The sequence below is a fragment of the Pipistrellus hanaki genome, assembly GCF_964339955.1.
Source record: "Pipistrellus hanaki genome assembly, chromosome: 2".
Taxonomy (NCBI): domain Eukaryota; kingdom Metazoa; phylum Chordata; class Mammalia; order Chiroptera; family Vespertilionidae; genus Pipistrellus; species Pipistrellus hanaki.
The window spans coordinates 73,601,295-73,620,383 of NC_140504.1; the positions used below are offsets into that span (position 1 = coordinate 73,601,295).

At 40.0% G+C, this 19,089-nt stretch overlaps 1 protein-coding gene across 2 annotated transcripts in view; it reads left to right on the forward strand.

Annotated features, from left to right (window-relative positions):
- The first annotated feature begins 1,391 nt into the window (after positions 1-1,391).
- The window catches only part of TBC1D23 (TBC1 domain family member 23), a 52,853-nt gene continuing 35,155 nt past the window's right edge, over positions 1,392-19,089 (forward strand). The window contains exons 1-5 of one of the 2 annotated variants that reach the window (XM_084875462.1): positions 1,392-1,648; positions 12,777-12,888; positions 14,935-15,040; positions 16,149-16,353; positions 17,030-17,153. In XM_084875462.1, the coding sequence (XP_084731588.1) occupies positions 1,596-1,648; positions 12,777-12,888; positions 14,935-15,040; positions 16,149-16,353; positions 17,030-17,153 (600 nt within the window). In that variant the 5' untranslated portion in view covers positions 1,392-1,595. Of the gene's footprint in view, positions 1,649-12,776; positions 12,889-14,934; positions 15,041-16,148; positions 16,354-17,029; positions 17,168-19,089 lie in introns of both variants that reach the window. The other variant, XM_084875463.1, reaches the window with a different exon arrangement.

A 19,089-nucleotide genomic window follows, 5' to 3' on the forward strand; every position in this document is an offset into this window, starting at 1 on the left:
CCAAACCCCTACACTAAGAAACTTGGCCAAACTCTAGCACAGGTTCTAGCAACATAAAGCAGTGTCCCTAGGATGACCCCAGCCCCTCATGGAACCCCAGCTCCCCATTAAAATGCCTGATGGAGAAAGCTCAAGGCAGCCAGGAGAGTTTACTGTTCCTTCTAGCTGACACCTGATGACAGGCTGCTGACCTCTCTTCCTTGGAGTCTTTACTGGAAAGGGCTTACCATGGTGAGTATATACCGTATTATCTCTTCTAATTTAGTACTGTTCTTCCCAACCATTCCTTTGGACCATTCCTTTGAAATGCAATCATTAGGACAGATAGGCCCTCCCTCTCCCAGTCTCTGTGGGAGGGTAGAATCCTAACTTCGAGCATTGCCAGCTAGCTGACACAGTTGGCCCAGTCACAACTACACTGACCAACCCTCTGGAGCTTTTCCTGCTCCGACTAATGAGCCCCGCGCCCCCCCCCCCATTCTCCCTTTGAAGCCCTTAGCCACCTCTGCATAAATCTGAATGGAGCTAAGCTCTTTCCCCTAATATGTCTTTACTGCTTTCACTAATGTCTGGCTGTGTTTGTCTTAGAGAACTGTCATTCCAATTTTTCTATATATCATGCCCCTGCAGTTTTTATAACCACATATCTATTCATAAGCAATATAATATATTGTCTATTTCTTTTTTATTATTATTTTTGAATATATTGTCTATTTCTAATGCCAAATACAAATGACACTAGAGATCGGTGCTTGAAATTCATGCACAGTAGGGTCCCTAGATCTGGCCTGCAATCAGGGCCCATCAGGGCCTTCTGGCTGCCAGCCAGGGCCTGACTTCATTCCATGCCACCCCCTGGTAGTCAGCACATGTCATAGCGAGCAATCTAACTCCTGGTCTCCTAGTCGAATTCCCAAGTGGATACTTTGCATATTAGCCATTTATCTATATCTATAGATAGATAGATAGATAGATAGATAGATAGATATAGATATATATTACTATACTTATAAAGGTGAAAAACTAGAAGATATTTCCTTTACTGTTTAGCTTTTTAAAAATAAGACAACTTTTAAGTATTCGGATATAAAGTATATTTGTTCTTTTGGCTGCACTTCACAACTAGGGGTGGACTTGTCTTTTCTTTACACCCCACTCTTTCTTCAAACCCAGTTTTTAAAGAAGGAAATTACTGAAACTGCTATCTTCAGCCTTCCCGGTGGAATTCCCCCCCACCTCTCCCTCCTCTAGTTAGGACTCTAGTCTGACCTGTAAGGTCCGCGCCTAGAGGAATGACAACGCTAACTGGACGCCCACAAGGACCTCGCCCGCATCAAGCCCCGCCCACCCCGCCCCGCCGGCGCCCGCGGCATCCTGGGACTTGTAGTTTTTGGAAGGGAAGCAGCCTCCGCCAAGTCTCCTCCCCCAAAGCTGCCTTTGGCCCAGGACGTCATGACGTCCGGGCCTCCTCCCCCTTTCTTCCCTGCTCCAGAACCTCAATCCAAGGCTTCCGAGCACCTTTTACGACACTGGGTTCCCCGTCCGTCTCGGCTCCGGGTCCACTTTCCGGCAAAGTGACGTGGACGTCAACAGCAATGGCGGAAGGAGAAGAGGTCCTGCCACCGCCACAGCCGAGCGACGGCCACTGGTGAGTGGAAGCCCCGCGGCCGATTCCCCCTGCCCTCCGGTCTCCCTCCTCCCCGCCCCGCCTGTGCCGGAGGCCCCGGGGGGCGCCGGCTGGGACGCCCGCGCCTGCCCCGCCCCCTCCGCCTGCCCCGGCGCCTCCGTCCCCGACGCCGGAGGGGCTGAGGCCGGACTCGCGGGGAGCGGGGGTCCGACGTCCGGTGCTGGGCCTCCGCTCGGCCCCCAGCGTCGTCCACCGGCTCCCAGCTCCGGGCTGGTTCGGCCGGAGTCCTGGCCGGGAGTGAGGGGCTGCCGGGGAGGGGAGTTCGGGGGAAGACCGAGGCCCCGGACTCCCAGCGGGAGGAACGGCCGTCGCCACCTCTGCCTGCGGGTTCGCAGGTTGAGACGCACCCAGGGAGGATCCCTCCCACATAGTTGAGATACTTTTTTTTTTTTTTTAATCTTAGTTTCTGAGATTAATCTTAATTTCCACCATTCGTATCCTTCACATAGCTCATCTTTTCCCTTCCCTTGGGTGCGATGTGGGACACCACTCTTGCTGCTGCTCCCCAGCGTTTGCATGCTTACCTGGCTTACACTCCGGGTGTGGGGAGGATCTCCAATAATTTTTTTTGCTAGACTTTTGTCACCCCGTGTTGTTAATCTTTGGGAAAGGCTCCTACTTTTGAAACAGTGGATCTTCATAATACAGTTTTAAGGTCATATTAAAAAAATGGGACCTTGAGAGGTTTGTCTAATTTTTACAATTGATCTAAATGTATTGACCGTATATAATAGGTAATTTTAAATTTCCTTGTTCATCATGTTGTATGCCTACTGCTCACCGGCATAGTTATAAAAATAATACAGGACATCTGTACACATGGACTTTAATCCCCAAGAAAAATGGAAATCATTGCAAGGAATAGATAACATAGTACATGAGGAATTCAGCTCTCAGCAGACATCAAGCATTACCTTAGTCCAAGGTGTAGGAGGAAAATTTATGGTGACCTCGATGTAGTTTCTTTCCTCCATTTACTTACGTTGGAGTTGGGGAGCTCTGACAGGTACACGCAGAAACAAGGTAAAATTGATCCAGTTGTTTGGGAGAGTGGATAAAAGTGTTACGAGAGATCAGCAGGCAGAAACCACTTCCCCTTAGAGTCACTGGGGAAAGCTTCATGGAAGCAGAGGTGCTGGAAGAAGGCTTTAAAGAATGAGCAGGATTTAGATCAGTGCTGCCCAGTACAAGTGTTCTGTGAGCCACATACGTAATTTAAATATTTCTAATAGCCATGTTAAAAACTAAAGAGAAACAGGTGAGATTAATTTTTAATTATTTTATTTAAACATATCCAAATTCTATTTTCACATGTAATCATTATAAAAACAAACACCCAAACAATGACATGATTTTACAGCTTACTGTACCAAGTCTTCAAAATCGAATACATATTTTACATTTACTCTACATCTCAGTTTGGTCTAACCACATGTTAAGTGTTAAATAGCCACACATGGCTAGTGATTAACATTGGATACTGCATTTAGATGAGCAAATGGGAATGGCCTCTGAATGGAGCATGAGCAAAGACATAGGCAAGAAAACTGATTAGTTTGGAGAGTAAAGACTAAAGCTTCATGAAGTTTGCTGTTTTCGAAGAAAGAATTGTATCCTAAACTGGCTGTTAGCACCTGATTGAAGGCCAGGAGGGAAATGTTTCTAGAGTTAAAATGTCTTTGAGGAATTTTTGGTTAGGATTGTGAGCATGTGTCTGGTCCCAGGGGCAAGGAACATGGGGTGAATGGTTGCTTGAGGTAGCATTTGTTCTCTACTAGGGTTGCCTCCTCTTTGTTGTGGCTTTTCATTTTTGCTCTTTTTATTGTCATGAATGAAGGAACCCTGAGGTGTTCTGTGATTTCTACTCTCCTTCCATTCTCCTAATATTTCTCCTTTTTCTCTACTGACTCCACTCACCAGTCCCCCTGGAAGTGAGTCTGAGTAGAGTCAGAAGAGACATTCAGATTTGGAGCGCAGGGTTTGGTAAAGCCTCTGCTTTTAGTGCTTGATGAATGAGTGGGTTGTTATAGAATGGGGAGTTTTTACATCCTTTTGGTAACATTTTTAGATGGAAATTTTTCTGAATTGTGTTACACATCTCATTACCTAACCTAAATTCATCTTAGTGACCTGGGGTCATCCAGTTTACAAATGTAAGTATTTAGGAATAAAACTACTAGGTCCTTGTCCTCAAGGAATATGTGGTCTAGTTAGACTCTAACTGTTAGAGGAATCACATTTAAGAAAATCAATTACTGTTACACTTCTGTAATAATAGTGAGAGCTTCAGGGCAGTTAGGGTAGATTGTTGCTGTTAAATGGCCTTATACAGAGATCCCATTTTGAAAATGCTTTTTATTAGTTTTTTCCCATTTTCTTTCTTTGTTGTTATTGCTATTTCCCAATTTGTTCCTAATCTGTAAACCTAGGTAGCTAAATCTGTTAAAATTGTGTATTCCTTTGTAAAAAGGGCTCAGAATGGGGCCTGAAGCTCCTTAAAAGTACCAGACGTCACTTTTACTTATTTACTGGTTTTCAGATCATTGCTTCTCAAAATTTAAATGTGCATTGGGTTTACCTGGGGATCTTATTAAAATGCAGATTCTGATTTAATAGATTTGCTTGGGACCTGAGATTCTGTATTTCTGACTGACTGGCATCTGGGTGATGGCAGTTTGCTGGTTCATGGACCAGTTCTACTTAGCAAGTTCTAGATAATGTGTATTTCAGAATGAGTTTATCACAGGAATCTATTCTCTATAATATATATGGCAAGTTATATTGTATCACCTAACATACTATAATTTATCCAATTACATGGTTTATCATTGTTCTTTCCATAGTGAGCTCCTTCTCAAAGGCAGTGGCTGATAGCAGGTGGCTCAGTAAATGTTTATTGTCTGAATGTAAGCATGAATGAATGCACATTTTTGTAAAATCATGTCAATAACATACCATGCTGCCATTTCAGTGTTTTTGTGAGCTGTGTAATTACTGGTATAATGCTCACTTTTTATGGTAAGCTAAAGTTATCAGAAACTGCCTCAGCTCTCAAACTTTCTGAAACTGTAGCCATGTAATTATTTATACTAATAAAAGGGTAATATGCAAATTGGTTAGGACTCCCTCATAGTAACGACCAAACAGCAGGCGGCATGGGGTGACAAGGCTGGGAGGGGAGTTAGTGAGTTTTGTTTTTGTTTTGGCAAAGGATTCATTCATACTTCATTCAATAAACATCAACTAAGTACTGGTTATATTCAAGCTGCTAAGCAGTGTTTTATAATCATTTGAAACAAATTTAAAGCCAGAATTGTGTATTATTCTGCCTTGCTTGGGCAGTTCAGTTTTTTTCATTATTTTAACCCTAGGAATGATACATGAATATCTTCTGAAGTTATCTAAATACTGGTATTTTTAGAAATTACATTCTCTAGCAGAGTAGAATAGAACGACACAGTTTTAAAATGTAGCAATGTTTGAAGTGACTTATTTAGATTGTGAAAAATACAGATGGGAAACAAAATCAGTCCCTCCAGTTAGGTTCATAAGAGCCAGTTGTTTCTTGTGCAACTGCAAGAACAATAAGATAAAAGCCAATGAAAACAAAAGATATATCCTGAAACTTAATGTATATCTGTTTTTAAGGATTAGCCTTTTGACCTACCTGATAAAATAATGACTAATAAATCATTTGTTTTAAAATCATCTTTCTTTTTCTTGTGAAGGTTAAAGGAGTTTTTTTGTTTGTTTGTTTTTTTCTTCTTATTCTTACGCTGACATAGCATTTCATAGTTGGATGAGAATGCTGTAGTGTGTGCTCTTCTTACAAGCACTTACATAAAACTCTTATATAAAACTGATTGCTTATGGTGGTATTCAATAATTTCAGCAAGATATAATATTATTTGTATAGAACTTTATCCTTTATAATACGTATATATGTACATATATACATATCTATACTAATAAAAGGGTAATATGTTAATTAGACCAGACATTTTCTGGACAGCCATCCAGACATCCTCCGGACAAAGCCACAGTGGCGAGGGCCAAGGCAGAGGCGGTTAGGGGCGACCAGGCTGGCAGGGGAGGGCCATTGAGGGCGACCAGGCAGGCAGGCAGAATGGTTAGAGGTGATCAGGCAGGTAGGCAGGTGAGTTGTTAGGAGTCAGCGGTCCTGGATTATGAGGGGGATGTCCCACTGCCAGCTTAGGCCCGGTCCCAACGGGCAGTGGGACACCCCCCAAGGGGTCCCGGAAGGGAGAGGGTGCAGGCTGGACCCAAGGACGGACACCCCCACCCCCACCCCCGTGCGAATTTCATGCAACAGGTCTCATATATATATATTACATATTACATATTACATATTACATATATATATATATATATATATATATATATATATATATATATATATATATATATATAAAATCTCATTTGGCTCCTTTAACAATTCTTTGAGAACGGGAAGTTATGAATTGTTGTTGCCTTGTTAGAGATAAGAAGACAGGCGTAGGGTGATCAGATGACAAATCCTTCATGATTGATATGGTGGGATGCGATACAGAGTGTTATATACTGTAGCTTTATACCGCTTCAGATTTCATAATGTGCTCACACATCCCTTGCCAGAAATCACTTAAAGAGACTATTATGGTTACATATAGCTTCTAGATAATATGTATCTAATTTATATTAATATTTAACTAAATTTATTTTATAATACATTATATATTAAATATCTAAATATATAACAATAATGTTATACTGTATGTACATCATATACAAAAATAGAATTATAACTTATTTTGATTATGTACTGAGAACACAATAGTAAAATTAGAACATACGTATAAGCAATTAAATTTTGTTAATAACTTTATCAGCTCAGTAATTTTTCCGGTTTTTTTTTTTCATTCAGTAATGTTAGAGAATTAAGAAGTTCTTAAAATAACTTGTTTATGGTTATTTTCCCTTTGAAAAGTTTCCAGCATTTTTTAATATAAAAGTGACATATAGAAGGATGTATTTATCTCATATAGGTGTGTAATTGAATACTAGAAAGTCTTGAGCTTTATATCATAGATTCCATTGTGGTCACTGATATTAAAGAAATGAGATCCTCTTTTTCCAAATAAATTATCATTGATGATTGGAATTCAAGGAGAAAAATAAATCTGCTTTTTTGCCAAATTATCATCTCTGATTGATAAAGTACCCTTAGAAAGAATTGTCCAGTTGTTGCAATAGTTGTTCCTTTATTTTCCAAAATGATGGTTTCGAGAAAAGGAGTATTTGGGGTATTGCTTTTCTCATTACATTTTGGATAAAGTGGAAATTTGTAATAGAAAAATTGTGTTATTTTGTGTTGACTTTTGCTGTTTTCATTTTGTTATTTCTCTTAGGCAAAGGATACAGTCTGTTTTCAGCTTCCAAATAAAATACTGCTTTGGAGGTGGTGGTACTCTGATGCTTTACCTTTTTGCATTAAAAGTGCTGCAAAGTCACCTCGTGTGTATAGAAAGGAACATTGTGTTAAGAACTTTGTTTTGAGGAAGCGTGTAAGATGAAAGAGGGAAGTATTTAGAGCACTCTCTAAAGTTAACTTCTTGGTAGAGAAGATATTCTATTTTGTAAGCAAAGTCTTACAGTAAGTGATTGCAACATTACACATGTAGAAAAGTCACGTTTGTTTGTTTGTTTTTTCTTAGGAAGATGAGTTTTTTTCTTAGGGAAAAAAGTACCATTGGTGCAATTTGATCTAAATGGACTATGGATAAAAAATAAGACTATGAAGATTTACAGCATCTGTTCTATGTATCATTAATTTTAGTAGTTTACAGAACAACATTCTATGATCTCTAGTTCCTTTGTCAATTGCAGTACTGAAATATTGTAGTTATCATGTTTGTTTGACTTGTCAAGCCAAGAAGACTAGGCTTAGCACCTTGTTTACTTAGCACAAGATCCTGGTTAAACTCAAATTCAGGAAAGGATTACATGAATTGAAAAGGAACTTTTCCAAAGCTGCTTTTGTGGCTCTAATCCTGATTCAGAATTCCACTAATTTTTAAAAAACTGATGAGTGAGGTATTTTTTCCTTTGGTATGCAAATATGCAGATTGTTAAAATGCTGTAACAAATATGTCTGATTCTGATCAAAATGCAGATAACTTCAAGATTCTTCAATGATCAAAGAGTGCTCCCACATGGTCATGGTCATTTCTGAATGTGCTATCATACTGTTGTTCATTAGAAAGGTTTAAGATCGTTATTTTTAAACTAGAGGCCCAGTATATGTACACAATGGAGTACTGTAGTAAAAAAGTTCTTACCATTTGCAACATCATGGATGGAACTGGAGAGCATTATGTTAAGTGAAATAAGCCAGAGAAAGATAAATATCACATGATCTCACTCATAAACTGATGAACAAAAACAGATCCAGAGACAGAAACATCGATCAAACCATCAAACCTCAGAGGGAAGGTAGGGGAGCGTGGGGGTAAGAGGGAGAGATCAACCAAAGGACTTGTATGCATGCATATAAACCTAACAAATGGACACAGACACCAGTGGGGTGAGGGCATGAATGAGATGGGGAGGGGGTTAATGGAGGAATAAGGACACATATGTAACATATTAATCAATAAAGAAATTTTAAAAAAACAAAAAACACTAGAGCCCCAATCGAATTGGCTCAGTGGATAAGAAGGGTCCCAGGTTCGATTCTGGTCAAGGGCATGTACCTTGGTTGCAGGCATATCTCAAATAGGAGGTGTGCAAGAGGCAGCTGATCGATGTTTCTCTCACATCGATGTTTCTAAATCTCTATCCTTTTCCCTTCCTCTCTGTAAAAAAATCAATAAAATATATATATTTTTAAAACACACACACACACACTAGAGACCCAGTGCATGAAATTCATGCACTGGGGGTGGGAGGTTGTCCCTCACCCAGCCTACACCCTCTCCAATCTGGGACCCCTCAGGGGATGTCCAACTGCCGGTTTAGGTCTTATGGGACCAGGCCTAAACCGGCAGTTGGACATCCCTCTCACAATCCAGATCTGCTGGCTCTTAACCCCTCGCCTGCCTGCCTGATTGCCCCTAACCGCTTCTGCCTGCCAGCCTGAGCATCCCCTAACCGCTCCCCTGCCAGCCCAATCGCCCCAACTGCCCTCCCCTGACAGCCTGATCTCGCCCCCAACTGCCTTCCCCTGCAGGCCTGGTCATCCCTAACTGCCCTCCCTTAAAGGCCTTGTCCCTTCCAACTGCCTTCTCCTGCTGACCCAATCACCCATAACTGCCCTCCCCTACTGGCCATCTTGTGGCAGCCATCTGATGTCCACATGGGTGTGGCCATCTTGTGTGTTGGAATGATGGTCAATCTGCATATCACCTCTTTATTATATAGGATTGCTTTTTAACATTATCATAACTGAATCATTTTTCTCATCCCCAATTATTGCTTGGTGAAAGGGTATAAATGTTAAAGAGGAATTCGTAAATATTATTTAAGTAATCAAGCAGTACATGGAAATATAGTATATATTATACTCATGCTGACTTATGCTGTGTGAGGAGTGAAAGTCTCATTTCTGTCTCATTTTTCAGAAGTAGCTACCTTTCACAATTTTGGTTTTTGTTCTAATGGATATCACCATAATTCTAAATTTTTATGTCTGTATTACTTAAGTATCTTTTAATGTTAAAATATATTTATTGAATAATTCTTGAGGGAATTTGTGCAAAGGATGAGTGGGAAAGGTTAATGCAAGGAAATTTTAGAAAGTGCCTGAATACCACGCTCTAGAGCAGTGTTTCCCAAACTTTTGACATATGTGTACCCCTTCTATAATTTTCGTAACGCTGAGTACCCCTCATACTCATGAGAACGTAGAATTAGGCACAGCTAAGCACGGTGCAGTGCATAACCCCACCAAACTCCGGTGCAACGCGTACCCCCACCAAACTCTTCCCGTACCCCTGGGGGTACGCGTACCACACTTTGGGAAACACTGCTCTAGAGGAATAGCCAAATCAATTACTCAGCCATTAAAAATCCAAATTATAAAGAGTATTGAATGACTTGGAGAAATATTCATAACTTTTTTCTGAAAAATATAGATAAATGAATCCTACAGGATAAATTTATATAATTAGGATAATCCAGTTTTGTTTTATATATGTCTCTGTACACACACACACACACACACACACACACACACACACATACATATATATGAAAAAGTAATTCAATGAATGTGAATAGTAATTCTTTCATGGTATTGGAATTGTGGTTGGTTTTTACTTTTTTTTATGCATTGTCCAATTTTTCTAAAATGATTATAATATTACAATAACAAAAAGGTTAAATTTGCCCTGGACTGTTTGGTTGGAGTGTCGGTCCTCGGACCAAAGTTGTTGTGGGTTTGATTGCTGGTCAGGGCAGGTTCAGTCTCGACTGGGGTGGTGCAGGATGCCTCCAATCAGTGTGTCTCTCACATAGATTTCTTTTCCTCTCCCCCCATCTCCTCTCTCTCTAAAAAAAAGGAATAGATGGAAAGGATATCCTTGGGTGAGGATTAAAAAAAATAATAGTAATGAAAGTTAGCTACTGTCCAGTAATATTAAAAGTAGTTGTTTTCATGGCTTCGGCTTATTGAAGAACTAGAGACCTGGTACACGAAATTCGTGCACTCGGGGGGTTGGGTGAGGATCTCTCAGCCTGGCCTGTGCCCTCTTGCAGTCTGGGAGCCCTCGGGGGATGTCTGACTGCCAGCCTAGGCCCAGGAGCAGGCCTAAGCTGTCAGTCAGACATCCTTAGTGCTGCTGCAGAGGCAGGAGGCTACTGCCATGCAGCTGTGCTCACCAGCCGTGAGCCCAGCTTCTGGCTGAGCGGCACTCACCACTAGGGAATAGACGCTCAACATGTCCCTACTGGTCAGTGTGCATCATAGCGACCAGTCATTTTGCCATTTGGCCGATTTGCATATTAGGGTTTTATTACATAGGACTAGTGCCCCAGTGCATTAAATTTGTGAACATTAAAAGGGGATTAATTAGAGGAAATAATTTAATATTGCTATTTGCCCTTTCTCTATAATAGAAGTGTCAGAGATTAAAGAAAATTAGTAAAATGTATATGAAAACCTTCCTCCTGTCAGAATCTGGGGCACACCCCAGGACCCAGAGTCAAGTCCCCGCCCACCCACATGCACTCAAAATCGCGTGAGACACAGACCCGGCTGCACCCCACCCCCACCCCCACTCCCATTGGGCTAAATCCAGAAGCCAGTCCCACCCTTGTGAAGCCCCTCCGGGCAGGGGATGGAGCCTCAGGTCCCCCAGACCAGGGCAGGGCAGGGGGCATGCCTTGAGGTCCCCTATGAAGTCCCACTGGGGGGTGGGGGGAGGCATGGCCTAAGATCCCTTGTCAAGCCCTGCTGGGTTGGGGGCATGGCCTGAGATTCCCCATCAAGCTCCGCCAGGCGGGGGAGGGGGGTGCAGCCTCATATCCTCCTGCCCAGCACCGGGAGAAGTCACAGCCTCAGGTACCCTGTCAAGCCCCACTGGGCAGGGGGATGCAGCCTGAGTTCTCCTAACCCAGCCCTGGGGGTGCACCTTGAGGTCCCCTGTCAAGCCCCCCAGGCAGGGGGGAGCATCCTCAGGGTCCCTGGCCCAGTGCTGGGGTGGGGAGTGCGGCCTGAGGTCCCCTAGCCCAGCACCAGGATGGGAAGCACCTTGAGGCCCCCCATCAAGTCCTGCCGGGTGGGGGGCGCACCCTGAGGTCCCCTGTCGAGCTCCACAGGCGGGGGAGGGTGTAGCCTCACGTCCCTGCTGATTGTTCTTTAAGGCTCCTTATGGGAACTTGGCCTCAGCTCTGGGTGCAGCCATCTTTGTGACAGAGTGATGTTCAATTAGCATATTCCCTCTTTATTAGATAGGATTTTTTTTACCTTAAGAGGGCAACACTTTAGGAAATTTATACATTTAAATAGATATTTCTGGAATCCTATCAATAAGAAAAATTTAAATCACTCTATTGAAAGAATGTGGAATGGGAATAATTTATTTTCCTCAAAATGAGTTGTCTAGCTGAGTTATGGATTTTTATTTTTCCAGATTTATGTATTGAATACTAAAATTATAAATAATGACTGAAACTTGTTTTAGAGAATTCTGAAGAAATTAGTTATTTCCTGGCCAAAAAAATAATTTGTACCTTTGTGAAGTTTTAAAAATTATTGTTTTAACCATATACAAATGAAAAGAAAATGTATTTCATACTTTCTTTTAAACATAATAGACTGAACATAACTGCTGTTGATTTTCTTGATAACTTACTTGATGTGATATTATTTTACTTTTAATACAGTGGTGCCATTAGAGAGCCTTTGTTATTCCTCTAACATTTATTGACTATTCACTGTATGCCGGGCACTGCTCTAGTCATATATCTATATATTGTAGTTATGTACTATCTCTTCTCATTCTGCAGTGCTTTCAATCCCTAATTGAATTTGTTTATCCTCCTTGCCATTACCTAGCATAGTGTTAAGGGCATACATTCTTTTAAAATTAGAATCCTGGTTCAACTATTTATTAGACATGTGACCACAAGCAACATAACTCCTCTTTGCCTCAATTTTTGTATCTTTAAACTGGGGCCAATAATGTAACCTACTTCAGGCTTATTGTGAAAATTAAAAAAAAAAAAAAAATGAAATGCTCAGAACAGTGCCTGGCACACAGTTAGTGCTATATAAATTGTTAGTCATTACTACTACCATGAATACTGCTTTCACTGTGACTTCTCAATGCTGTCAGCCAGCTTGCCCTTCTCTTTTTAAATTTCTTTAATCTTAGGAAACAGGTAACTAAGCTTGTTAGAATTAAATGCAAATTAAGAGTAAATTTAGTGTATGAAGCCTGAAAACAAAATGTTGTGTATTTGCCTTTGTATTGATTGCACTTTGGCTGCTGAGAACGTTTTTATCTTAACAGGCCATGCTTATAAATGAATCTGAAATATGTAATAAAAGAATTAAAATATCTCTTAATAAGTAAAATTTGCTTTTTAGGGAAAAAGATCTTGAAGAAGCTCTGGAAGAAGGAGGTTGTGATCTTGAAACGTTGAGAAATATAATTCAAGGGAGACCACTACCTGCTGATCTCAGGACCAAAGTTTGGAAGGTAAATGGAAACTAAATTAATGAAGTGTAATTACTAAAGAATAATATTTGAGAATTTTTATTTTTAATTGTCTTAGTTGCATAAGACTGTTATCCCATGGGCATGTCACATGTAGAAAATTTATCACACAGGGCAACTTACTAAAACTCTGTTTCTGTAATGTTCAGCATATTTAACTAAAGGCCCGGTGCATGAAATTTCATGCACCTGGCAGGTGTTCCTCAGCCAAGCCTGCACCCTCTCCAATCTGGGACCTCTCGGGGGATGTCCAACTGCCAGTTTAGGCCCGCCAACTGCCCTCGCCTGCCAGCCTGATTGCCCCCAACTGCCATCCCCTGCTGGCCTGGTCATCCCCAGCTGCCCTCCTCTGCCAGCTTGATCTCGCCCCCAAATGCCCTCCCCTGCCAGCTGATGGCCCCCAATTGCCCTCCCCTGCCAGTCTGGTTGCCCCTAACTGCCTTCCCCTGCCGGTCTGGTCGCTTTTAACTGCCCCCACCTGCAGTCCCGGTTCCCCCAGCTGTCCTCCCCTGCCAGCCCAGTTGCCCCCAACTGTCTTCCCTTGATGGCCTGAATGCCCACAATTGCCCTCCCTGTTGGCCTGGCCATCTTCTGGCAGCCATCTTTTGGTGACGTGAGGGTGAGATGCCAACTAGGCTTTTATTAGTATCGATAATTTAGGTTTTCTTTATTAAGATGTTATGATTATAATAGAAATACTTATTTTTATTAAAATATATAAGCAGAGAATAAGATAAAAATGATTTATTATCTACCACCTGTATGTAAAGCACAATGTCTTGGTGTATATTTTTTTTACTTTTTACCTCTTTGTACATATATATGTAAAATAAATGGAATTATTATTATTATTTTTTAAATATATTTTATCGATTTTGTACAGAGAGGAAGGGAGAGAAATAGAGAGTTAGAAACATCGATGAGAGAGAGTCATTGATCAGCTGCCTCTTGCACACCCCCTACTGGGGATATGCCCGCAACCAAGGCACATGCCCTTGACCGGAATTGAACCCAGGACCTTTCAGTCCTCAAGCCGACGCTCTATCCATTGAGCCAAACCGGTTTTGGCAAAATAAATGGAATTATAACTGTACATAGTATTCTGAATGTTTTATCATAGAAATTTGATACACTTATATAATGAGCCTCCTCTTAGCTTTAACTATTATCAGTATTTGGCCAATCTTGTTTGACTAATACCCCAATCCTTTCCTCCCCACACTGGATTATTTTACAGCAAATCATTGGACCAGCTGGCGTGGCTCAGTGGTTGAGTGTTGACCTATGAACCGAGAGGTCACCATTTGATTCCCAGTCAGGGCACATGCGTGGGTTGTGGGCTCATTCCCCAGTGTGCGGTGTGCAGAAGGCAACCAGTCAGTGATTGTCTCTCATCATTGATGTTTCTCTCTCCCTCTTCTTTCCTCTCTGAAATCAATAAAAATTTATACAACACACACACACAAACCAAATCCTTGATGGCACACTAAAATACTTTAGTATGAAAGTCTAAAAGATAGACTTAAAATAACCGTAATATCATTAAACTTGAAAGAATAGTAATTTCCTAATGTGCACGTCCTCCCATAGCTGGAGGAAAAAGGCAGCTCTCTTTTTTTATAAGAGCACTAATTCCATTCCTGAGGGCTCCACCCTCATGATCTAATCACCTCGCAAAGGCCCCACCACCAAATACCATCTCATCAGGATTTCAATATGCCTGGGTGACATAAACATCATGCTATATGGCATTGATGTTATTTGTTCAAAATAAATTTACATTTGTAACTGTAAATATTTTATGTAATTTCTACTCACTATTGACATGGAGCAGTTCAATTTAATTTAGAAGGAATATGACTAAGGTTTCAGCATTTGGTGACGTGTAGATACATTACTTTGTAATCTTTGAAATATTCATTATTATTCCTAAATTCAGGTCTTTCCATTGTTATAGCATCTTTCCAAGGATGGAGGATAACATATGAAATTAGTTGGGGTTTTTTTGTTGTTGTTTTTTTCTTCCAGATTGCTCTAAATGTTGCAGGAAAAGGAGATAGTTTGGCATCATGGGATGGTATTTTAGACTTGCCAGAACAGAATACTATTCACAAAGATTGTCTAGAGTTTATTGGTAAGTTTAATAATTGTTTTCAAACAATAAAATTTTTTTTTGAAATAAGAATTTTGGGGTAGAGGAATTATTATATTGTTATAATTTGGGATATTTCAAATTTTAAAAAGCTAGTAAATAGCTTTAAATTTTTTATTTTGAACTTCTTATGAAATAATTTCTAATATTTTAAGAGAGCCCAATTTTTAGTGTTCTTTTATTTTCAATTCTTCAAGTGTCTTTATAATTTTGATGCAGCTTTAAATTTTTTTATATAATTGCATATAGTCCTAAATAGAAGGAGGCTGTGTTCTAAAAGTTTATCTATAAATAATAGGTCGTGATCTACTATAGAAAAATATTTTAGTTAAATTACTAAGTGGACTTTTGTTTACTAACCACATAGGAAACATTGCTGGTGTGGGCAAAGGAAATTGAATTTGGAGGTAGAATTTTCCCTGCCCTTGGCCAGGCTGTAGGTAGCTGCCCATCACGAGATATAATAGATGATAATCTCTTGTTTAGAAAACAGTTTTTGCTTTCCAAGAATATGAGTTATGACTCTTTCCTGCTCTTCTACTTCAGATGATCCATTCTTTTTTTTTTTTCTTTTTTTTTTTAATATATATTTTATTGATTTTGTACAGAGAGAAAGGGAGAGAGATAGAGAGTTAGAAACATCGATGAGAGAGAGTCATCGATCAGCTGCCTCTTGCACATCCCCTACCGGGGATATGCCCGCAACCAAGGTATTGATATATGCCCTTAACCGGAATCGAACCCGGGTCCCTTCAGTCCCTAAGCCGACGCTCTATCCATTGAGCCAAACCGGTTTCGGCTAGATGGTCCATTCTTGTTTGATCTATATATAGATCAAATATTACTAAGTTAGTAAATATTGAGCTGCTAGTAAATACTGAATAACTATAAGGAAAGATGTGCTTTCACATAGTGTTGTCTTGCTCTAAATCAGTGGTTGCCAACCTTTCTGACCCCACAGACCACCTGGCAACCGCTGCTCTAAATGCACTAATATAATGTTTGTTATATATTTGTAAATAAGTGTTATGTCCAATAACTGAGCCTCTAAAAGGCCCTTGGTAACCTTATTTTGACATTTATTTTCTAGACCAGCTTTCAGTGCCAGAAGAGAAGGCAACAGAATTACTTCTGGATGTTGAATCTGTAATTACCTTTTATTGTAAATCACGTAACATTAAATATAGCACGTCCCTTAGCTGGATACATCTACTCAAACCACTGGTGCATCTTCAACTGCCACGCAGCGATTTATACAACTGCTTTTATGCTATCATGAACAAGTACATCCCCAGGTAAAATGTGATTTAAGTACTTATGTTAAAAACGAACAAAGGTCTAGTTTGCTTGAGTTAAAGTTGTTAAATACATTTTGGTGGTGAAGTAAAAGGATTAAATAATTATGAAGGTTGTTTGAATCATAATTGTTATTTGACTTAGTGATTATTAAAAATTTTAGGGATTCTTTAGTTAAGAATTTATGCTTCTAGAATATATATATATATGTAGCATAACTCTTCATACTTTTTCAGTGGTATTCCTATTTTAATTTCTTCATCTATAACATCAAAATAACATTATAGTGTCTAAGTCAGTGGTTTTCAACCTTTCTAATGCCTCTACCCTTTAATACAGTTCCTCATGTTGTGGTGACCCCCAACCATAAAATTATTTTAGTTGCTACTTCATAACTGTAATTTTGCTACTGTTATGAATCGTAATGTAAATATCTGTGCTTTACAATGGTCTTAGGCGACCCTGCTTGTGGTTCTCAGAGCCTTTGCTTCTACGACTGTCTGTCTAGTCAGGTCCATAAAGTGTTAGCAAGAGAGCTCTGCCTGGTATATTAGATAGGCTGGTATTCAGGTGTTCTGAGGGTGGGGAGGAGGTGGATATTACAAGAGCATTGGTTACTGATGTGATCATTTCTGACCTATTAATGCAAGAAACTTTCCTTCTTTTGTCTTTTAGGGATTGTTCCCTGAAGGGGAGACCCTTTCATCTTTTCCGATTACTCATCCAATACCATGAGCCTGAGCTTTGTTCTTTTCTTGATACAAAGAAAATTACTCCAGACTCCTATGCACTCAACTGGGTAATAAAGTGAAAGTAGGAACATTTAATGAAAAATAGATTTTTATGAAACTTTAATTAGACATTTTTTCCCAAGGAAGAAAAAGTAAAGTACTAAATTATCAACCATTAAACCAAAGGAGTAAAATTATTGGCACTTCATAAATAGCTTATTTTGTTCCTCACTTAAATTAGTTTATATTAATACAAACTTTAGCCTTTTGTTTTATAAAATATGTGACATATTTATCTACACATCTCTCTGTATAAAAGCCTAAGCAACCATTAGGATCAAATGACCAGTCACTATGACCAGTCACGCTCAATGCAGGAGCTGCCCCCTAGTGATCAGTGCACTCCCACAGCCAACCTCCTTTGCCTGGCCAATCTCCCATAGTCTCTCCACCCTCAGCTAGCTGGCCCCAATCGCCTGATAGGGCTGGGACAGGGACCTGGAGGTGGGTGGTGGCAGACTCAGCCCCTTTCCCAGGGGGACCAAGGGCCAGCTCTCTCCTCAGGGCTGGTGGCCAACCTCCCGCGCTCTGTTTCACCCCCCGGCCAGCAGGCCCCAGTCAACCCACTGCCTGCCCACCGCAGTGGTGGCCAGGTGGGGAGGGAAGGCAGAGGGTGGGGAGGCGGGGAACCACGCAGTGATGACATCGGCCTCTGACGTCCATTCATTCCATGCCCAGCCCAGCGACTGTTGCCTGCTTTCCCGACCCTATGGGGGGGCCTTCACCTGTACATGAATTTTGAGCACTCGTGTGTGTGTGTGTGTGTGTGTGTGTGTGTGTGTGTGTTTGTGTGTATGTAATCTATGATAAATACTGGTTCACTTTAATTTGATTACATTGATGATTTATATTAGAAGTGATATTAAGTCATGAAAATAAGATCAAATGACTAATATAAAAGGAAATAATGTACATCTCAGTGCTCTTATATTCTATATTTGTATGTTGAGTGGAAAGTTGGTTATTCTAGGTCAGTGTTCTCAAATCTTTTGGTCTTAGGACCACTTAACACACAACATTTATTGAGGTTTCATTGTTTATATGGATTGTGTTCATTAGAAATTAAAACTAAGAAGTTTTAGGTATTATTTAGATGTAATGATAAATCCATTACATGTTAACATAAATAGCCTACTTTTAAAATAAAAACTAAACTATATTTTCCAGAAGAAAATTTGTGAGAATAGTAGCATTGGCATTGTTTTATATTTTTGCAAATCTCATTAATTTTTAGTAGATTCTCATATCTGCTTCTGGATGCAGTCTCTGAGGATACTACACATAATGTAGTCTTTGGAACATTCTGTTGTTCATTTGTGAAAGCATGAGTATGAAAAAGACAAAGTCTAAGTATTATTTCACGTCATTGATTCCCCTATAAATACTCTTGGGGACTTCCGGGCTCCTCAGGTTTGAAAACTGCTCAAACTTTGAGAACTACTCTTCTGGGTTTTAAAAACATGATTGGGTGCAGGAAGAATATATATTCAAAAATTAAACATTCCTTGATCGTGTCTTATCTAATTTCAGGAAATTCCATTTGTATCACTTATTAACTGTGTGATTTCAGCAGCCTCTTGGCTTTAATTTTTTCATTTGTAAAATGGGAATAATAATAGTATCTATCTGAGGGTGAGTTAACAATCAGAAAATACTAAGTAGAGATTCTAACTGGCCTAATAAGTCTGAAACTGCAGCAGCCTATTCTTTAGTTTCCTCTGGGCTATAATCTTGTAACTCGGAGTTAAAATAATAAAATACCTATAAAATTATAGTTTCTCTGAGATACATATTTGCCATTAACTCCTTATTTGTGTTGATATAAGGAACTTTTTTTTAAAACATTCTAATACTTAATGGAGGTTTCTCTGGTCACACCATGCCTAGGAATTGCCATTTCTGTTACCAGAATTCAGAATTAGTACTCAGTGCTGGTAGCAGATT